Raw genomic sequence first — 22,739 nt, 5'->3', positions numbered from 1 at the left:
ATTCTGGGTTATCATTTTCTTTGGGTGTACTTTTACAGAAAACGGTGTTTAACAGGTCTATTGATGAAGCTTCAAACTGCTGTTATGACTGAGCTGGAGATGATGAGCTGCTGCCATTAATACTGGGGAAGCGTTGCTATTAGAAAAAAAAACAGTACTGTGGTGAAAATGTGACTAATCTTCTGGCAGGGGCAAAACTAAGTGATCTCTTACTTAGCAAAAAAATGCTGAAATATGAATCTGGAACAGCTTTCAGGCATAGTGCATGCATTACATGCAACTTGTTTCCCACACTGTTACTTGAAGAATGGGGACAGAGGGGGAGCAATAGTCAAACTGATGTATTTATATCTTGTGTCTTGCAATGTTGATTAAAATGCTACTACTTTAGAGAAGGTCTTTTACCTCCAAAATACTGTAGCAGGAAATATGCCTCTTAAAACTAATGCTTTGTAAGCAAACTGTAGTGGAGCTGACTGACATCTGTTTCTTATGGTATGATACAACTTGATGATTTTTTTTCTTTTTCTGCCTACCTGGAACTTGAACACACATTGAGAAGCTCTCCAAAATTGTTTTAGGTTATTCCTGACTCCCTTAAAGCCAGTTAAATGTGTTTTTTAATTAAAAAGGTCTGTGTTCATCACATCTGTACGATGCTCTGCAGTGGTCTTTTTACCAATTTCAAGAAAGGAAATGCTTTCATATAAGTCAGCTGTGCCATGCTGCTATCCTGATGTAAAATTATCTTTTAATGGGGAACTTCACTGTATAACAACTTCAAAGGCTATCTGCACTGTGAAACTGGCATATGGGAAGTCAGAAACATAATATGATATTTCTTACAGAGACGCTTGCGATGAAAGGACTGACCTTGAACTGCTTAGGGAAGAAGGAAGAAGCATATGAATTTGTTCGTAAAGGACTTCGTAATGATGTAAAGAGTCATGTCTGTATCCTTTGTAATGCAAAACCTGATCTTTTTACTATGAGTTCTCACTTCTGCATGTATGATTTTGTTGCTGTATCAGTACGTGCTTTTGAAGTACATAATGTGGTCTGTATAAAATCTAAAATGTGTAAAGTGAATTTTGATTGGTAATCAAATACTTGAAGTAGGTTTTATTCTCCTTTTTACAATTTTGCAGAATTTTTAAGAAAAATGCCTTTTTACACTTCTAGGAAAAGATGATAACTTTCTACAGAGAATAGATATGACTTATAGAATCTGGCCTTTTCTAAAGTTTTTCTCTCCTAAAGGTATAAATCCAGTCTAGAGGTGCTTTGAAAATACTTAAAAATCTAGTGGCAAAATAGGTAACAGTTTAGGTCTACTGACTTGATGGCTACTACTCTGTTCTAAGTTTGTTTTCGAAAAGTTTATACCTGTGAAATACTTCACAGCTACCCAAGGGCTTTGGGAGTAGCTGTCTTCTATTTAACCCACAGGCAGGAGGCTGTTTCACATTTGCACAGAATGTGTCACTTGTTCTGTGCGTGTTTGAGTTGCATGTTAAGGGGCAGTTTTCCTATTAAATATTTAAGCTTTTAACATTACCAAAAAATCCTCGTTTAGTATCACAGGCAACACTTCCTGATGGCCATCTAGTGTAAACAGCCATCCCTTTGTCTTAACCATTCCTGTATTAAATGTGCAGGGAGCTTGAGGCTGGGAAAAACCTCTTTAAGTATGTGGAGGATATCAGAGTTACTAGAGGTGTGCTGCGGAACAATCAAAGGTGATTTGTACCTTGTTGATCTTAGAAGTTGAACACCTAAGGAATACCAAAGCAACTTTAATCTGTGCATAAGAAGTCTCACCCCTTAAATCAGGGAACAATAGAATCTGGGTGAGTTATTGGAGAGTATAGGGGGATTCTGATTCCTAAACAAAATTCCAGAGTGGGATTTATCAGCATCAGGAATTCTTGCTTGCAATTTATGCTGTCTCTTACAATTGTAAAGAAGACTTTTCTGCCAATGCTGGAAGGATCTGTGCTTTTTCAGATCTGACTTGGGGATTAGGGTAGTCAAAGGGACCTTCTTCCTGGACAAGTTTTAGAAAAACCCGGGTTTTTTGGATTAGGAGTTCTAGTGGATTTACATCATTGTTTTACTGACTTGTTAAATTGCCTTAGCTTAAGAAAACTACAAAGATTTTTGTTTTCTTAACTCAGAGGAAGTGTAAACTCATCTGAATCCTATTAGGCACAAAGTTGTGGGTATTTATTTTTTTTAGCTGTATCCACAGAACTAGCTCTGGCAAAGCAAGAAATGCCAGCTTTTTGCATTCAAGTGTATTGTTGCAGCTCTACAGAGAATCCTCTAGAGTAGTCTTGTCTGTGCAGAATTATGTCTCTAGTGTTGTGCCACAAGCTAGCTGATAACTAGATTAATTCCAGACTAGGCATCAGGTTTGTCACAGTACTTTCAGTTGTCATCTTTTGCTAAATTCTAAAGGAATAGCAAACCTCTTTTACAATTACCACACATTTAAGAGCCCAAATGTCTGAATGTTTCCTGATGGTGGGGCTCAGTACTTGGGGAGAGTAAAGACTAGGAGAATATATAGGCAGGTTATGAGAAGCTGAGCTTTTTAATAAAGGTTCCTTCTACATCCTTCGCAAAGGCTTGTGACTAGCTATGAAGTTCACATGGAAGCTTGAAGGCCTGTTGATCCTCAGTGGTACCTAAACAGAACTTGGGAGGTTCTCTGAAATAATGTAAACATTCCCTGTTTTATGTGAATTTAATGCCTAACACTTTGTTACCCAGTGCACAGCCCCAGTTCACACACCCTGTCTAGGTATGTGTTTATTGCATGTCTGTGCAGAGATGGATCCACAAAGCCAGCACACCTTTTAATACATAGTAAACATTTTATACACTTTAAACAATTGTTTACAAGTACGTTTAGTCAAACTTAATTCTCATTGGTTCTTACAAGCCTCGTGTCCATTTAAAGGTACAGCATTCTTTTTTTTACTGCCTGTATTCTGTGGGAGGGGGCTTTCTTCTGCTCAAGGGTGGATCTTTTACTATGCTAATTAGGGTAGTTCACACATGGTTCAAGTAATTTTCAGTTTAGTTCAACTTGAGCATATCTTGTTATGCCTCAGCTTGACTTATTTAGGATGTCTATCCCTTCTCCCAAGGCCATGTTCTGCCAACTATCTGTAACATTTTCTATTTTTCAAACTCTCCTGTTCTTGACTATAGGTATTTACGTATTTTGTCTAAATCTCAGGTTAAATAATAGACTGGCCTTCTGTTAATCATGTATCTATGAGCTGGTAAACTGCAGTTTCCCTCTTTGAGGCTGTTTAAGAATACTTTTTTCAGATAAGTCTCACCTTATCTCCTGATTGCATTATTGACATTGAACAACATTTACAGGCACATTGAATCAATACATAAATACATACAGACACTAACAATCCAGTTATTAATGTAGCAGCTTTTTTATCCGTGTGGTTAATTTAGGCAACCAAGATGTTAACCACTTCCATGTTTCTTCAGATCATGAAGACATCCTTTTGTATTTCATGCAAAATTTTAGTTTGTTTCCAAATTTAATTCAAATCAGTAGAAATGAGTCTACAGCAGCTAGTGTTTAATATAGTATACAGTCCCCCTTTTGAAGCTAAAAGCATATCTAAACCATTCTATCTTGAATTGCAATGTTAGCTGATTGTCTTAACTTCCTGTTGTAAAGCTGCAGCAGTATCTGTGATTTCATTTCTAATATGTCTATAATTGCAGAGATATTTGCTTCCTTCTAGCCGTGGAAGGAACCACAGAGCAGAAGAGTGAAAAGCTATATGTAGGTCTCTGTATCAGTGGATTACAGCCTCTTTTATGCTTCTGTAAATAAGTTCTTGACCAGGCTTTAGAGTCTAGTTTTTCTGTTATGTAATGCTTGGAACTAGTGCTCCTAAGGTATATATTCCTGCATAATTCTTCACTAAATTTTTTCTAGCATTTTTTATGCAAAGCCAATACCAACCTTTCCTTTCTGGAGCAGGCCAGGATTCCTGAAAATTCCTTCCCAATTAATAATTTCACTGTACTTAGAATAGTTTTCTACCGTAACCATGTTGTTGTTAGTCAAATCTGCCAGTCCTTTTTGGAGGATTACACTGTTGGACTCATTTACGGTAACCACTCTGGTGATCAGGAATTTCTATATCCCGTTCTTGTTGGCTGTCTGAGCTTACATTGAAAGAAGTATTTCTTCATAAATTTTGCCAAGTTGTTTCTGCTGGAACAGGGATTCCTGTAACTGACATTCCTTTCTTTGCACATTCAGGAAAGCATGTACAGACCCAACAATTTGTCATCTTTTCGGCTCTCATTGCTTCTTCAGTTTGAGGTGAATATTAAGGTCCCATGGACCTGGAAGACTGTCCTCGTTCACTTTTGAGTAATGGTAATACCAAGTAAAAGAAGACTATTAACCTGTTTAGTTCATTCATTTCTATTTCTGAAAGCCAGTATACTTTTAAAGATACAGTAATAATGTTATTCCCTATAATACAAAGTATAAAAACATTTCTCCTTGTATACAGTCTAAATGAACTACTGATTCTCAGTTTGTCAAGGTGGGGTTCATTGATTTCATGTTAACTTCTGTTTCAAAAGTCTGGTCTCTTTTGACTTCCACTTTTCCAGAGAGGCACTCTTCACTAGAGTATAGTGAATCCAAGAATCTATTTTGTTTACCTTGATCGCTGTGGATGTGACTAATACCAAATGTGGTCCTTTCCACTGTTCTCTTACGGGTTCATCTTTCCAGGTTCTGATATAAACTAGATCTCCTGGTTGGAAGGTATGTACTGGGGTGTCCAGAGGTACAGGTGCTCTTCTGTTCAGGTACCTATGAAGCAAAGATAGTGTGCCCCAACAGTAGCATGTATTCAGTAAGTATCTGATTATTGCTTATATGCATCTGATCACCTTTCCCTGTTAAGCTGCTTACTGGTTATGGTTTACCATATAAAATTTCAAAAGGACTAATTCCTTCTCAAACCTTGGGGGCAATTTGGATTCTTGATAAAGCTATGGTGAAGACATCTGTCAATTCATTTGGGTTTCCTGGTGTAACTTTAAGATTTGTCTTTTCAGAGTTTGACTCGTTCTCTCTAGTTTCCCACTAGATTGTGGCCTCCAATGTCCTGTAAGTCCCAATCAAACTGAAAATTTGGCAATTTCCTGCACTACCTTAGCAATAAAATGAGGCCCATTATCTGATGGTATCCTCTTGGGTATTGCAAACCTAGGAAGAATTTCTTTCAATAACACTGATTACTTCTCTTTCCATGTTCATTCAACACAGGAAAGCTTCTACCCATCCAGAAAAGGTATCTACAAGAACCAGCAGATATTTATACCAATTAGATCTTAGTAACTCAGAGAAATCTATTTTCCAGTACTCCCCTGGAGTATTTCTGATCTTAACTTATCCTGGAGGGGGCATTTTCTGTATCTTTGGATTATTTCTGTGACAAATCAGGCATTGTTTCACAATAATATTAGCAAGCTGTTGCATTCTTGGCTCTACAGCATAAGGTCTTATGCTTGCCACTTGTTCTAGCTCCCATATGGGTTTCCGGGTGAGTTTTATTTGTTGATTCCCTCATTAATGGGAGCAATAACTATAATCTGTCTAGTGTCTGTTTTCTGTCCATTTTGAGTTTTGGTCCAATTCGGAAGTTTTGCCAGTTGATCATCCCTTTCAGAGTAATTTGGAGGCTCTCTTAATACTTTCTCAATAGGAATCAAGGCTTCTGTTACAGAATTCGATAGAGCTCTTTGTTTTGTGGCTTAGTCTGCTCTTTGATTACCCTTAATTACATCTGATTTTACCTTCTGGTGAGCCCTGCAGTCAGTCACAGATACTCCTTTTGATTTTTGAACTGCACATAAGAATCTTAAAATTTTTTTCCCATGTTTGATTGGAGTTCCTTGTGAAGATAAAAGCTGTCATCTTTCCAGATGGCCTCATGAGCATGTACTACCTCAGATGCATATTTTGATTCGTTTATCTTCAGACCGTTCCAGGGCTAGAGTCAATGCAGCAATTTCAGCTTTCTGAGCTGATACTTTGACAGATAACAGCTTCATCTCCATTTCACCTTTCAAAGTTACCACAGCCTACCCTGCTTTTGGCTCTCTGTCATCCATAAAACTGCTTCCATCAGTGAATAACTCCCAGTCTGGATTCTCTAAGGGTGTATATTTCAGATCTAGTTGGCTGGGGTACACCTGTTCTGTAACATGTAACCAGGTTTTATTCCAATTTATTATTTTCATGAACAGGGAGTAGGGTTGCAGGCTTCAGAACGAAAGTCACCTTCAAAGTGACATCATCTGGTTTGATCAAGGATGCCTGATACTGAATCAGTCTGTTTGGGGAAAACCAGTGATGGCCTTTCTGCTTCAATACTGCCGAAACAGCACAATGCATAAAACCAATAACGGGTTGTCCCAAAGTCAATTTTTGAGCTTCTGTAATTAAGACACTTGCTGCCACTGCTCTGAGGCATGTTGGGCCATCCATTGCTCACCTCATCTAATTGCTTAAAGAGGTATGCCACTGGCCTTTTCCAGCCTTCAAGGGGTTTGAGTTTGAACTCCTAAGGCCACATGTTTTTCATACACATAGAAAGTGCAAGGTTTACTCAAATCTGGCAATCCTAGTGTGAGGGCCCTCAAGTTGTAATTCTGTAGTGTCACAGCTTTTACAACATTCAGGAGTCCATTAAGGAATTTCTTCAGACCCTTTGCAGCATATATGGTTTAGCAATTAAACTGAAATTTCATATCCACAGGTGACACCACCTGGCCATTCCTAAAAATCCTCTTAATTCTTTAATTTTGGAAGGGCTGTGTGGCATATCGCCTCCTTTTGTTCTGTTCCCAGTCCTCTCTCATCCTGTGAAGTCTCAGACCCCGGATATTTTACAGTTGGCTGAGCAATGTGTGCTTTTTTTCTGTGGTGCTCAGTACCCAGCAAGTCCCAAGAAATTCAGTAAGCTAATGGTGGCTGCATGATACTCCTGTTACATTGTGGCTCCCAGTAGAATTGCCATCTACATATTGAAGCCAGGTAATGAAAGAATTCTTACCTTGCCAGTGCTGCCAATTCTTTGGCCAATACAGTACCAAAGTAGGGTTATTCTTGAATCCCTGAAATAACATAGCCAAGCAGAGTTGATCTTTCTGTCCTGTTGTTGGGTTTTCCCATTCAAATGCAAGATTTTTGTCTCATCTCCTCCAAGGATATGCAAAAGAAGGCATCTTTCAAATGCAATACTGTAAAACAGACATTGTTATTAGGACAGGATGATACCAAGATATAAAGGTCCAAAACAACAGGATGTATGTTGACTGTGATTTAACTAATTTCCCTCAGATCTTGCACCAATCGGTATTACTGATTTTGGGGTTTCTAACTGTTAAGGTCAGGGTATTACATTCAGATTGACACAGCTTCAATCATCCATATTTAATAAAATTATTTATTAGTGGTTCTAAGCCTATTCAAGCTTCTAACTTAATAGGCTATTGTTTTGTGGTTTTTTTCTGACAAGTTGTGTTCTGGGTTTTAATTCAATCTTTACTGGTACTGCGTTCTTTGTCTGTTGGCTGCCCATAAGGTGGATGTTACAGCATCCAAAATTTCCTCTGGGTTATTTGCATCTCTCTGTTGTTTCTCTGTTAATAAACAGATTTGAGCCTTTCACATGTTTCCCTTCAGCAGGTGTAGCTATGTTGTCTTATCAGAGAAAGGTTTCTGTGCTCTTAATTTACACAATGGATCTCACCCTAAGAAGGAGGTAAGGGGCATTCTGGCATATAGAGGAATTCAAGGGTTGGTTTCACTTTCAATTTTACATTCCATCAGTTTTTGAAATGTTTTCAAATCTCGCTTTCCCGTTACTCCACAATTGACATATAGCTATTACTTAAAGAACCCCGACAGCTAGTTATAACTGAATATGTTGTTTCTGTATCCACTAGGGCATTAATAGTTTTGTTCCCCAGCTGAACTGGAACCAGGGGATCAGCTGGGAAAATTTTAATATTGTCCTGTGACTCAATCTTTCCTGCCAGGTAGGGCCCTTATTCTTCCACTACCCTTTTTTTCTTTTCTTTTTCCCCTCTGCATATAGCACACTGTTTTGGTCCTAAGGGTGTGTGACCTTGCTGGTTTCTTCCCAACCGCTTTCTTCTACCTATTCCTCTGTTACCTATAGCAGCCTCAGTTATAGGTGCTGTCAATAGAGATGTTTGCAATTTCATCTTACTCTGTTCTTTGTGTTGCTTTATTTCTCCTCTGAGTTGTTATACACTTACACACTTGATATGCTATCTCTGTCAACTGCAGAACAGACTGTTCTCCTACCCCATCAACTTCCTGTAACTTTTCTTACATTTTGTGACTATTTTCCAGTGAACAACATGTTAAATGCTTTGTGAGTAGCTTTCTCATCTGGGTTTAAATCCATCCATTCTTGGCTACCTCATAACCACTCATAAAAAGCTGATGGACTTTCTTTAGGGCCATGTTTTCCAAAAGCTGGTACTTTCTGTCAGGGTTTTCCTGATAATAGCTGACAGATTGCTACCTCTGATTTATTGAACTGGAGACAAATAGGACATGTACAAAAACTGGTAAGCCTTCCACCTTGACGGCTTGTCTCAGAGCAAGCCTGCTAGAAACAGGATTAAAGTTTTCATTTCTTTTAAGTGTCCTGCATTTGTACCATATAGGGGTGGGGCTGTAGATACCAACAATTGCAAATCTGCGCACACACACACCCCTCCCCGCAGTCCCATTCTTTCTCTGTAGCACCTGGCAGCAACATGTTGCCGCCGCCCCCGCCCCTCCATTTATGCTTCTGAATGTATGGTTCTCTAGGCAAAGTCATAAAAGCATCAGTAGGAGGCATTTCATTCCACTGCCCCAGCTGGCAACAAAACATCAGTTGTCCACTATTCACCATTCCCCAGTTTATAATTTGGCCACTAATGGTTGCAGTATCATTTTATCTGTAGTCAAGGGATCACTTCCAAACTTACTAAAATTCTTCAGGATGCATCTGAGGAGAGCGAAGGGGCATTTTTGCAGAAGCAGATGAACATATTTTGGTACTGAAAAGAATTTAATTATATATATAAAATAATATAATTATAAATGCATAGCCTTCCAGTCCCTATTTTCACACACAGATCCAAAAAACCAAGTGTGTAAACCTGTGTACAAACAGCTCCTGCTGCATATCATCTTGGTCTGTCTTACATAGGGCCCAGACTGAAAAACCTCTGCTGCTACTTTTTCAATTCCCAATTGCCCCCTTTTCACCCAAGAAATACCTCTATATGCCGCACCATTGAGTCACTGGTTGTCCTGGCTCTGGGGCTGGTTGTACAAAGTCCCTGATCAAAAAGGTCAGTGCACACTGGAATTTATTTGGGAGAGACCGCTGGAATTTGTCTGGCAGAGCCGCTTTGCCTGGAGCCGTTGGTCGATCCTGGCAGGGTACTGTGGCAGCCCCATGGGTTGTCAGAAGCTGCTGCCTCACAAAGGAGCACAGCCCTGGGTCACACAGCCAGACCAGGCATTTATTTATTGCATCTCTGTGCAGAGATAGGTGCTGGGTGGTAAATCCACAAAGCCAGCACACCTTTTAATACATAGTAAAACATTTTATGCACTTTGAACAATGGTTTACAATTATGTTTAGTCACACCAACCATTCTCATTGGTTCTTACAAGCTTTATGTCCATTTAAAGGTACAGCATTCTTTTTTTTTCACCGGGCATGTTCTGTGGGGAGGAGCTCCGTTAGTAGGGGGCTTTCTTGGTTCAAGGGTGGATCTTTTACTATGCTAATCAGGGTAGTTCACGCATGGTTCAAATAAATTTCAGTTTGGTCTCCTTAGCTGTTTGGCTGCCCTTAAGCTTATCTTGTTATGCCTCAGCTTGACTTATTTAGGATGTCTGTCCCTTCTCCCAAGGCTGTGTTCTGCCATTGATCTGTAACATTCAGTTATAATATAATCAGTTATAAATTATATATATAATTATATATTTTATATATAATATAGTTCAGTTATAAAAATATCTGTAATATTTTTCAAACTCTCTCCTGTTCTTCACTATAGATATTCACATATTTTGTCTAAATGTCAGATTAAATAATAGACTGGCCTTCTGTTAATCACATATCCGTGAGCCAGTTGACTATGGTTTTAAAGGGGAAGGCAGGGGGTAGCCACTAAAGTAATCTTGTTCCAGTAGCTGGTTTTGAGCAAGTGCAGTACATCTATGGGTTCATATATATGTGTGTGTGTGTGTGTATTTAACATTTGAAGGTGCTTTTGGTATATTTTATCATGTGTACTTTTTAGAGAGCACCTGGTAGATGATGTGTAAAATATAGCTGGTCACTTCAGTGATGTGACTTATTAGAGGAGGAGTAGGTTTTAATTCTTCTATAGTTGCCCATATTGAGATTTTGGGGAAAATGCTGGCTGTAAAATTGTTTAAAAATACAGAAATTTTCTCGTCAAACTGCAAATTATTTCTGATGTGGTCTTGGATACAACCTGAGTAATGATCAGGTCAGAGATCTACATTAATTTCAAGAATAAATGTTTCAGATAGTGACATGTTACAGACAAGGCACTGTAGGAACACAGGCCAAACTGCCCAGAGATGTCTGTCTACTGTAATAAATTGGTGGTGCTGTGCTTTGCTGGTTTTATCAGCTGTTAAAATTTCTTAGCCTTAGTCTTGATTATTGTACTTACTTCTGAATGGGTTTATGTTTTTCTTTACCTGATTGCTTAGTGAAGAATGTGATTTATGAAAGATTAACTCAGATTACCTATTAAATCCAGGAATGGTAATGATGCCTGATAAATTATTCAAAGCATCATCTTAGTTTAAGTACGCTGTTAAAGTGCACATAAATTCGTAGGAACTGAATTGTCTTGCTCTAGGTGAAAATCTAAAATATCAGTAGTTTTGAGGCGTATGAAGATGCTACATTTAGCTTTGATCCATGTCCTGAATACTTGAGCTCAATTAGGCAAGGTAGGATTTATAGAAACAAGTAGCGATGTTAGTCCAACTGCTGTAACTGTATCCAAACTCATTTTGTTCCCCTTTCATGTTTAGTCTTCAATCTTCACAGCAGCAATAGGAGCTCTCCTAGTAGTCTCAAAGATGCATGTGGAGTTCTTGTGTGCTTCAGCTGCCTGAAATTAATTTTGTGTTCCCATAGAAATATGAAACAGGGTCTCTTGTTTGTATACTGGAAGTTTCCTTCAGACTTAATTCTCACAAGTCTTTTCTTTTGACTGGAGTCTTGTGTATCTTTTCCTCTTAATCACTTCAAACCTGCTTTATATCTTCATACATAGAACTTACTTCAGTATATGAGCCTTTCCTAGAAAAAGGGAACTTAACGGTTCTGTTTCTTTGATTAATTTGACGAGCTTAACCCATTGAATTTCTTTGTGCTTCCTTGACTTTTTGAGATGCAAAGTTTAGAAATGATTGTTTCTTTGGAAGGAATGGTTGTTTCTGTTTCAATTCAATAGCATAAGAACTTTTAAATATTTTGGTTATCAGCACACCAAGTTATTTGTGCCATCTTTATTGAAAGCAGGTGAAGGATGCATATACCTCTCCTAAGATTTGCTGTGTTTTGCAGCTTCAGGGGCACATGGGAGAGTTTCTTGAGAGAAAATTTGAAAATCAAAGTAAGTCCAGATTTACTACTGTGGAAGATGTTGCCTTAGTGAGCAACTAGTAACCTGGAGTAACAAAAGGTAGATAATGTCAAGTAATCTTTCTTTTAATGTGACTTTTGGAGACTGATGTAAACACACGCATTGTAATGCATTGCTATGATGTATGATTGTTTCATGCTTTGAATTCAGAAACTTTCCAGGATAAAAAGGATGCTTGTGAGAGGAAAGTACTGAAACGACACAATTCTGATGGAAATCTGAGATGTTGAGAATGTGACAAAGACTTGATGCACAGAAATACGAAGATTTCCTTATGTTAATGAATAAAGCGTAGCTTTGTGTTTATCCCTTACTGTAAAATTGGAAACTAATTGAGGTTACAGATAGGCAAGGGAGGAAAGGTAAAACTTGCATCTCATTCTAACAATACAATCAGCATACTTCTAGGAGTAAGAAATCCTACTGTATTTACAGTAATGTTTTAAACAATACAACTCTAGGAATAATTCTTCTGGGTCATATGAAGCTTGAATCATTTAGTTTGCATAACTGTTTTGTGGGGTTATGAATATGACTTAGCAGAAGATATTTAAATGAGACTTCATTGCTTGTTTGGAAACATTTAATATTTAAAATGTGTCAGTAAAGTCTGGCGGCAGTAATCAAGCTTCAGGGTGCTAATCTTCAAGGAAGATGTCAAGTTCTTTGGTCTGTAACACGAATGCGCTGCAGTTACTTTGTGAAGGTTGTGAATGTATCTTCCTTAATGTGCATTAGGTTGGCATGTTTATGGTCTTTTGCAACGTTCTGATAAGAAATACGATGAAGCCATCAAGTGTTACCGGAATGCACTCAAACTAGATAAAGATAATCTACAGATCTTGAGGGATCTATCTCTGTTGCAGATTCAGATGAGGGATTTAGAAGGGTATAGAGTAAGTATTCTCTTTGAATTCCTATTTATTATTGTTAGCATTCTCTTGTTACTGTATTGCATTATTAAGTCTTTTGTTGGTAGTAATTCTGTTGCTACTTGGTTTTGATGTTTCAGAAGTGTTTTAAGCTCTTGTTTAGGAAAGCATGAAAGCATATTGCAGCAGAGCTCCATATAATGTTGAGAACAGAACTAGAAGTGCAGTTATTCTGTACAATTTGAGTTGTGGATCACCTTATATATCATTCTCAATTATTTTTTCACTAAAATAATGAAAATAAAAAGAATAAGAATTTAAAGCTTAGCAAGTGGGAGTGCTTACTGTGCTATTGTGAAGTACTGCAAATGGTGTTTCCAGTGCATATACTGAAGGTGGTTTTTGTGAGAAACACACTATCTTGTTTCTTTCAAGTATGTGTGAAACTTGCCACATGATGGCTGATTTCTTGAATCCCAATACTGATTTTATCATGAATAAAACCTTAAAATTTATCTAAAACCAGAGTTAGTGGTTTCAGAATGGCTGAATTTAACTTGGCTGTGAAAGGGATGAGTGCTGCTTGTCTTCCATTCTCCAGTTCATGTGAAGTAGAGGACTGGATTGTGGGCTTTGGTATTAGTTGGTCTCTTTCACTGTGGATGTTGAATTTGCTAATGTGGGAAAAGGGAATAACTGATTTTCGGATGTAATTTGACTTGGGGAAGGGAGTCTGAGAAGTGCTGCAGCAGTATGAGGACCATGTGCCTGGACTTGAGGAGAGTGGAACTGCTCTTCCAGTGGCAGTGAGCTCATGCTTTTTAACAGAAATCCTTCTCTGAGATTTCAAAGCTCAGCCTTTGGAAGTAATTTAGGCCCTTAAGAAGTACTTTTGAAAATTACACCACCTCTGTCCTAACAAACAGATTTTATGCTTTTTGCAATTACTCCTATACTCGGAAGGTAGCCCCCAGATTTATGAGACAGAAACATGCTGGTTTTCCCTTTGCTGTTAGAATTTTTAAAAAATGCCTAGGGCTTAAGAAAGATATTTTAGAATATTAGCCTTACTGGTAGTAAATAATGATAAAGGTGGAGTAACTGTTTTTAACGTCTCTGTTCTTTTTAAATTGCTTTTCTTTTACTGAAGGAGACAAGATACCAGCTACTTCAGCTGCGCCCCACACAAAGAGCTTCCTGGATTGGATATGCTATTGCTTACCACTTACTAAAAGATTATGATATGGCCTTAAAACTACTTGAAGAGTTTAGGAAAACGCAACAGGTAAGACTTCTATTCTGGGAAAAGAACACTTTCTGTATAGGAGACAGAATCTGAGGAATTAGTTCTTCATAATTAGGAACCAATGAAGAATTAGTAGGAAATTTGTGGAGCTTTCTGCTTTGAGCAGAAAGATTTCCAGGAGCTTAGCAGCTGATGCAAATTATAAAGGAACACATATGCTTTGCAGTAGGCTGTTTGGGTTGAGGATATGAGGGTAGACTGATGGGCAGTAATTTGTGAGGTAAATTGTGATTTGTGAGGCTTGTAGCTAAAGAAAATTCATGATGGTCTTGTCCCTTTACAGTAGGTAAAACTTCAGAAAATACTATTTAGTGTTAGATGTGCTCATTTGCTTTCTCCTGCCATAGCCTGGGTGCCATTTGGTCTCTACAAAGTGTGTTAAAAGACACTTTCATTGCTTTGTATGCATCTGTATATTATGCACTTAAAATTAGTACTTGGTGTAATTAAATCAGTACTTGGTAGTAGGAAAGCATAGCTGAAAATTCTTTGAGGAGAGCTGGTGTTAACTGAAACTTTGTTGGAGTGAATCAAATCGTATAATGCTAAAATCACAGAGTATAACCTTTTTTGAGAGAGACATTACCTTGTTCTGTTAGTGGTAACGCAGAACTATGAAGTCTGAATTAACAGAACAGAGTGGATGTGTTGATTATTCTATAACTTGGAAGGAAAAAACATGTTTATAAATGCATTCAGCTTGGATGGTGTGTTGGCAGTGCCATGTACAAATAGTAAGATATTATCTGACCTATAGATAGTGATTTTTTTTGGTTTTGTTTTTAAAAGCCAAAATCTTTCATCCTTTTTGAGATAACTGCATTTGAGATCTTACACAACCAGAATGGCACTATAAGAAAAGAAATTAATAATCGCTAGGAGGGACCAGTGTTTGCGTCTTGATCATGTATCGTGGTCAAAAAAAGGATTTTTGTAAACTGGGTATATATAGCTTGATATTTCAAAAGATTGTAGCTTCAGTGTTGAATAAAAACTGATAACAATAGTTTCAATGAAAATTGGGTCATCTTTTATGAGTGTTTGACAGCTAGAAAGTCATGGTTCTTGACTGAGTCAGCAGAGCCCAATCTGACTGAATTCAGTGTCAAAATGACTAGTCAAATTGGAGTATATAATACATGGACAAACTGTAAATGAAGTGTAAAAGGTTGAGATTCTTTTAGGGACTACAGGCTTAACAGTGGTATTGGCCCCTCGGAGAGGATGAAAGTGATGCTGTTAATGTTGTCTTTTCTGAAAGGTTGTGTGTAAATATGCTTGCTTGAGGGCAGTCATGCTGATAAACCTGTCAGTCTAGCAGCCAAGCTGGATTCAAATACCATTTGCTGTAGATGAACACATTAAATCAGTTGAGTCTGCTGTGCAAGGTACCACAATGTAAACCTTGCCCAAAACCAAAGAAATCCTGAGAAGATCTCAAGCTTTGATGCCGTTTTTTTGGTAAAATTGGAAATACTTGGGAAATATCTATTAATAGCAGTCACAGGGAAATAGTGGAAAAGCAGACAGAAATATGCTACAAATATTGGACAACATGAGTTTACAGAAAACTAATTGTCAAGCCTTTCCTCTTTTTTGAGATCGGTAGAGGCAGTTAAGTGGCATATTGTGTGCTCTCCCCCAAAACCCTGAAAATAAGGATGATCATGTTAGTTTAATTTTTCTTGCAAATAGGGAGTTGGCTTTGCTGTGCTAGCTTGCTGAGGAGGGCAGGCCCCTGCAGAGCCCCAGCCACTGGAAGAGAGAGTCAATGCGTTGGGTCCAGAACAGTCAGGAGAGCCCAAGCTAACTCTTAGCTCAATTTTGCCACAAATTGACTCTTCCATGGTAGTCCTCAAATTTACTGTTTGTGTGGTGTCTGGATATTTGAGTCCTGCACTTCAAATAGTTGAGTTCAGGGTATTCCATTGATCTTCCAGGAGGTGCATTTCTTGCTTACTTCACTTTCCAAATCTCCCCTTTGCCCTGTACTTTGTATGCACTCCAACTCAATAGATGAGATTTTGTGACTGACTTGATAGAATATTGCATGTGACTGATACTTGTCAAGGTTTAAAAGGAGTGTTAAAAGACTGAAGGGTTTCCAAATCACTAGTGAATGGGAATCTTCAACGAACTGATGTTTTCAATGAGTTTTATGGCAATCTGTATTAGGCCTGATATGGTTTACCATTATTGTTAATGAATAAAGAAGTAAATGTAACATGTTATGTAAAATGCTGCTGTCATAATAGTTGGTAAATAATGGTGGTGTAGGGTGATCATATTCATTTACTTGAATTACTCAGGCAGCTCTGTCCATTCAGATGTGAATTAACACAGCCAAAACCAAGTAGTAAAACTAAGAAAAAGATCAAGGAACTGTGATTTTAGTGTTTGTAGGTGAGTATCCGAAGATGCAATATTACAAAATAATGGAGCTAATTAGCTACAAGCTGTTGCCAAAACCAGCAGTCTGACTTTTTCCTGTGTGCTCCCACTGCTTCCTTGTGCAGCACTGGTTGACTCGTGGAGGGCTGGTTCAGGAAGCCAAAGTGACAGAAAAATAATCACTCTTTTGAAGGATTGATTGGCTGAACTGAACAACTGTGAGGTGAGAGGGGAAAAAGGAAGGGGAATAATAGAGGGAAGTGAACTGCCTTTGTTGATCTAGGCTGCAGTTAGGTTGGCTTAGCTCTACTGTAAAATTGTCCTTCAGGGCAAACTTGTGGGTAAAAAACAAAAAAATACCCTTATTTCTGAGAAGCAGGGATTTTCTCTGTAGAGCACTGATTACTGAGAGATCAAGACTTACTGATGACCGACCCTGTTTATAAAAAGTTAGAAAATTAAAAGAATACAGAAATGTAAGAGGACTAGAGAAAATGCTGTCCAGTGAAGGTCAGAAATTTTCTTTGTTTACTGTAAAACCCCTAGGTGATTCTAGTACAGTTTAGATGCTGGTTTGGGAAAGAATGATAGCTAGGAAGAATCCCTAGTGGGGAAAAATAAAGGAACAAGTAGTGGCAGGAAGCTGAGTAACAGCATTCAAATGATAAATCACTTTTTATCAGTGACAGTTTTATTTGAATGGCTAAGTTATCATTGGAAATGGTGAATTTGCTGTCTCTTAGTGTATCCAGATCAACATTGCCTGTCATCTGAAAGCTGTAAACTAGCCAGATGCACAATATTTCAGTCAAAAACAGGTTATGAGGTTGAATGCAGACATAGCTGCAGGAAATATAACAGCCTGTGCTGTCCAAGTTAAATCAAATGATTAAGAGACACTTCAGAATTTTAAATTTTGGGAACCAAGGTGTAAAACAACAATGCAATTTGCTTTACTGTTGTATGTCCCACTTTTCCTTTCTTCTTTTCCAGAACAAAATTTTTATTCTTAATTTTTATTTTATTCCTAATTTCTGCATCAGGCCCACAATTACAGATATGGACAGAAAACCTCTGGAGTTTTGGGGGTCTGCTCTTAGGTATGTTTTGGCTGCATCTTGTCACATTCTTTCAGTGACAGTTATGTTAGGGCATCTACGATTGTAAAGTTGACTCTTTTTGGTCCAGGAGAGGAAGAAATTTATTCTGAAACAGCAGAATTGAGTTCAAGAGAAAGCTGGACGTCTCATGAGCGAAAATCATAACTCTTCTGGGGGGAGGGAGGCATAAAGATGTATTATGCAGCAATAACAGTGGCATGGAAAAAAGTATTTATGGAGTATTTTATGCTTTATAAGACAATCTGATTATTCAGATGAAGTACTGGGGTTATAAACTGCTTGGCTTCTGATGAATTGCACATTTAAAACATGAACCTGATACTTCAAAATCTGAAATTGAACTTTTCTTAAAACTACTTTTAAAAATAACTTTTTAAATGGAGTGACAGTAAGCGCTGTAACTTTCAGGTGGATTTTCCCTATGTATAAGCGGGAGTTAGTTTGATTTTTTTTTTTGACATCTCATAATTTATGTTAGTCCTGCCAAGTCAGAAGAGCTACAAGAAGGTTAATTGGTATCTATTTCTTGCCTTTTATATATACTTTCTTATGGGGTTTGGGGGTAATCCATCTTTTGAAGGCCTAAAACAAATTCATGATGTGCCAAAAAGCTGTGCTGCTTGTGGAATTTAGATGTGTATTGTATTGGAGGGGAGGATATTTTTTAGGGGGGAGGTGAAGGAGAAAGGACTAAATTGGTGCTCTGCAGTTTCACTTCTGTAGTAAGGGTAAGCAGGAAGACATGCTTAAACACTTAACCCCTGTTGCATGTGTTGATTCTGCGAAGCAGCTAAAAAACTTTTCAGATAATGTTTTTATTGACTTCCAATGTTTAATATGGATAAAATTTGAACAAAGGTGGAAACAGAAATGGAGCTGTTACTAGAGGAAATACACTTAAAGAAATGGATAGGAGTTCATGCTGCCTGCTGACTCTAGTATTTGTAAGGTCTAGTCTTGTTCCATTAGCCATAATTTGCTACAATATGTTAGCAGTTACTAAAAAATAATTGAATACTGTTATTTTCAGCCCCCAAACTGGTGTTAATTCTCAGATATAAACTTTTTTGCAGTATTTTATTTAGTTATGCTGTCTTTCTGGATGTTTTTTAAAAAGGGAAATCTTCCTTGAAAAAATGCACAGTATTATAAAAGCTGCCGCTAAAAAATTCAAAGAGCATGTAAACAAATGTTAACTCTTATAAAACTGATCTGAGCTTAGGGAAGGGCTGGAAGTAGTAGTTTAGGACAAGATTCCTTTAATGTGAATGTTAATTTCAACCAGTTTAATCTTTTGGGGGTTAGTTTTTTGGGTTTATTTTTGCTGTTTATGAAATTACTTGGTTCTTTAAAGAAAGAGGAAAAGCTTTACTCAGGGAGCAGAAAAGTAATAGTAAGCTGTTTGGTGCCCAATGTGACTTCAAAGTGTTGCTTGTTCAGGGAGAAACAAAGTGTGTAGTGTCATGGGAAAGAAAATCATTAATGTTTATTAAGGTCAGCTGCTATTTATCTATTTTTATTATTTTAAAAAAATCATGTTGGACTATAATTGTCTCCTACTATTTCTGTTGAGGCAATATATTTCACATAGTAAAACTGTTGTATATATCTGCAGGGCACTGTCTGCAGACTTCTGCATTTGGTCTCTGAAATTCTTGTAATTTACTTGTAATTGAAGTAGCTTCTGTGTATATTAGTGAAGACCATTTAGTCTGAAATAATAACTCTGGCAAGACTTTTCATTGCCTAAATACGCTTTAGGGAATTATCCCTAGTAAGGAATACTTTTGAATGTCATTCTGTTTCAGTGACTGATATCACTGGAAGGTGGATAATCTGCTAGTTTTACTATGGCATGTAGACAGAGTCCTAAGTGTGCAACAGGCAGCAGACCTCAAAATATGCTGCTTGAAAACACTCTTGGCATGTTTGTGCACTGTACTTTCTAGGGGATTGTAATACAGAGAATACTTTGTTAGAGAGAAATAGTGTAAGTTTCCTGTCTGAAAAATTCTAGTTGTCAAGCTATGGCCAATATTTGAGTTGTTCATTGCTCTTGGAAATAGTTTGATCCAGAATTTTTAGTCTGCTGAAAATTAGTATTTTGATATCCCAGCAATCTGCTATGGAACTGAAGTCAGAATTGTTGTGGAGTACATGAGTCCTTCAGAAGGAAAAGATTACAAAGATCTTTGCAAATTTTATTGAATTGTATGAGAGAAGGCAAGGATTCTGTTTTTAATTAGCTCGCCACAGTGATAGAGAAAAGAGAAATACAGGAGTTCCTTTAAACTTTTCTCTAACAAAGGATATCCTGAATTAATCTATTTTGATTGTAAATAATGGGAATTTTATATTTTGAATGTTTGGATGGGTATATAAGTAGACCTGATATATTCTGTAGCCTGAATCTTGTATGCTGTAATATTGCATACAGTTGAGGTACAGGTTAATGTTAACTAACCTATTGCTTTTTTCCCCCCTCAGATTCCTCCTAATAAAATAGATTATGAATATAGTGAACTGATTTTATATCAAAATCAAGTGATGAGAGAGGCAGATCTATTTCAGGAGTCTTTAGAACATATAGAGACATATGAAAAGCAAATATGTGATAAATTAATAGTAGAAGAAATCAAAGGTAAGTCATTCATCTTCCCTCAGCCAATTTTGTTCTAAATTTTTGCTACTTGGTTTCAGATTTAATAAAGCAGTAAAAGAAAAAACATGAAATCTTTAACTGATATGAAAGAAATTACTATAGAGAAACTGACAATACAAGATTTACAATTTTGTGCTCAAGTAACTTGCCTTACCAAAGTGGATAGTGGATGCAGGTAGTTTAACCTGGGTTGACACAGGAACAGAGGAGATCTCAGAGATTATTATATTGGTGCATACTAGAGTAGCTTTCCATAAACTGGAGCTAGTATAACCCAGATTCAATCTCCTGAAGAATACTAGTTTTTTCTTTTTTCTTTTTTTTTCTGAAGTATCAAATGCTTGTTCCCTTCCTAAGCTTTCTAATGCTTAAGAAAGCATTAATGTATTGCTGTACTTCAGTGAATACTATTTAAAAATAACTCGTAGTTTTGTGGATATAAAGTACTACTACTGAGTTAACACTCCAGATCCCCCAGTGATGCAAAGGCAATCACTTGCCACTTCCCACAAGCAGAATGGTGCTCCGTTAGTCTCCAAGCAATGGCCCCCTGCCCAAGCACGCTTCCTCTCAAATTTATTACTAAGCGTGACACAAATGGCATGAGGTAGCCCATTGGCCAGTTTGGGTCAGCTGTCCAGGTTGTGTCTGCTCTCAACTTATTGTCCACCCTGGCCTTCTTGCTGGTGGCAGAGTAGGGGTAAAAAGAGAAAGCCTTGATGCTTTACAAGTAATGCTTAGCAGTAGTGAAAATATTGGTGTGTTGTCAGTGTTTAGTCGCAAATCCCAAAACGCAGCACTGTATGGGCTGCTGTGAAGACAGTTCATTCAATGCAAGCCAGACCTGATAGAACAATTTACTTTGTAGCAAACCAGTGTGATTTAACTGTTTAAAAACTGGTTAGTTGCTGTGAAAAATGTAGGTGTAGTTAAGAAAACAGCTTGGTAAGAGGCAACATACTCGTGTGTTGGAGTCCTGGAAGGAGGACTTGCTTGTTTCTTTGATAATCCCAATAGCTATTTTAAATACTTGGATAGAGACATACAAATAGTCATTGTTTTCACAGGTGCTGAATGCTCCAAACTGTTACTATGTGTGGTAGCTTCAAGTAGCACTTGTAATATGCAGTAAATACATTTGGAAAAACAAAGCCGCTTTTTAAGTATCTGCATACAATTAAGCCAATTTTTATGTATCTGGTTTTGTAACCTTTACTCCCAAGCTATCAATGTTTTCTTATGTAATTCACAGTTCTTTATTGCATTGTGTTTAGGAGAGATGTTACTGAAGTTGGGAAGACTGAAAGAAGCTGGTGAAGTATACAAAGAGTTAATTGAGCGCAATGCAGAAAACTGGTATTATTATGAAGGCTTGGAAAAAGCCCTACAACCTAGTAAGTTAAGATACACAAATACATTGAAAATAACATACAATATAGGATATACTGAAAACTCCTGTTTTATGTGTTCTGTTTTAGATTTAAAAGCTTTACTTGGCAGAAAATTATGTACCTTCTAATCTTGAATGTGATACAGTTGTCTTTATCTAGTTTAAAAATGTTCACTGAAAAACTTGTATGCATGAAAATACCAACAGCAAGTCTTTCTCTTGAAGCTAAAGGTAGCATTTGCTTAAACAAAGAACATTTCCTTGCCACACATGAACTTGGAAACCAAATTGCAATTTGTTCCTGTCTAGTAGTTGATTATCAGACTACTATCATACACCACAACATAAAATTGTCATTGTGAAACTTGTTTAGGTGGTAACTCTTTGTATGGGCATGTGGAGAAATACTCAAATACCTGTTTCAGATGGCCTTTTAAAGATAGGCCATCTGAAAAAAAGATATTTTTTTTTTATTTTTTTTTAATCTGACTGTTCTTTGGAGGAAAGGATGATAAATACAAGATCTTTGTTATTCCAGTGCTAGTTCACAGTGTTACTGTTCTGTCTTGCCAGGAAAATAGCTAATTGTTTGGGGGTTTTGTTTTTTGTTTAAACTACAATATTGCAACAATTTATACCATAATAAGGAGTTTGCAGTGGCAAGTGTCCCAAGTGTTTACCTTTACACAGGAATGTTTACCTTGTATTTCACTGTTCACTAATTAGTGGAAGTTTTATTGGAGTTATTCTGATGACATCATAAATCATAAGCCCACAAGGGTATTTATTATTTGTAGCTATTCTAGCTGCATTATATTTCTCAACCAGCTTTCTTCTAGAAAGTTTTTACAGTTGGGCTTTGTAAGGTCTGGGAATATGGCCTGTTGCTATGTTGCTCTTTGAATGGTTTTCCTAGTGTATCCATAGAGCTGAACAACATGATTATTGTCTCTCAAAATAAAGTACCCAAGAACTTGATTATTCTGTTTGATATAATAAATATGTTAATGAAAATGTGTAGTTCTTAATAAAGAACCAACCCAGCAGTTTATTTGACATATTAAAATCCTATATAGATTAAAACTGTACTAATTTATAAAACTAATAATGCTACTTTATTTTTTAGGTGGTCTTAGGACTATTTCCTCCCCCATGGTAAGTTCTGGAGCTCCAACTTGTGACTTCAATTAGG

General features: G+C 37.2%; 1 protein-coding gene across 7 annotated transcripts in view; it reads left to right on the top strand.

Annotated features, from left to right (window-relative positions):
* NAA16 (N-alpha-acetyltransferase 16, NatA auxiliary subunit) overlaps positions 1 to 22,739 on the top strand; it is a 76,803-nt gene that overhangs the window by 13,510 nt on the left and 40,554 nt on the right. For 6 of the 7 annotated variants that reach the window (XR_005826394.1, XR_005826395.1, XM_040583983.1 and 3 more), the window contains exons 3-7: positions 849 to 953; positions 12,544 to 12,701; positions 13,828 to 13,962; positions 19,983 to 20,136; positions 21,432 to 21,551. Coding sequence is in view for 5 of the 7 variants with exons in the window: in XM_040583983.1 (XP_040439917.1) it covers positions 849 to 953; positions 12,544 to 12,701; positions 13,828 to 13,962; positions 19,983 to 20,136; positions 21,432 to 21,551 (672 nt within the window). In the remaining 2 variants the exon portion in view is untranslated. Of the gene's footprint in view, positions 1 to 848; positions 954 to 11,726; positions 11,845 to 12,543; positions 12,702 to 13,827; positions 13,963 to 19,982; positions 20,137 to 21,431; positions 21,552 to 22,739 lie in introns of those variants that run through there. The other variant, XM_040583985.1, reaches the window with a different exon arrangement.

Source organism: Falco naumanni, chromosome 2, assembly GCF_017639655.2.
Source record: "Falco naumanni isolate bFalNau1 chromosome 2, bFalNau1.pat, whole genome shotgun sequence".
NCBI lineage: Eukaryota > Metazoa > Chordata > Aves > Falconiformes > Falconidae > Falco > Falco naumanni.
Note: the sequence above shows the minus strand (reverse complement) of the source record. Positions and strands in the feature narration are given on the sequence as shown.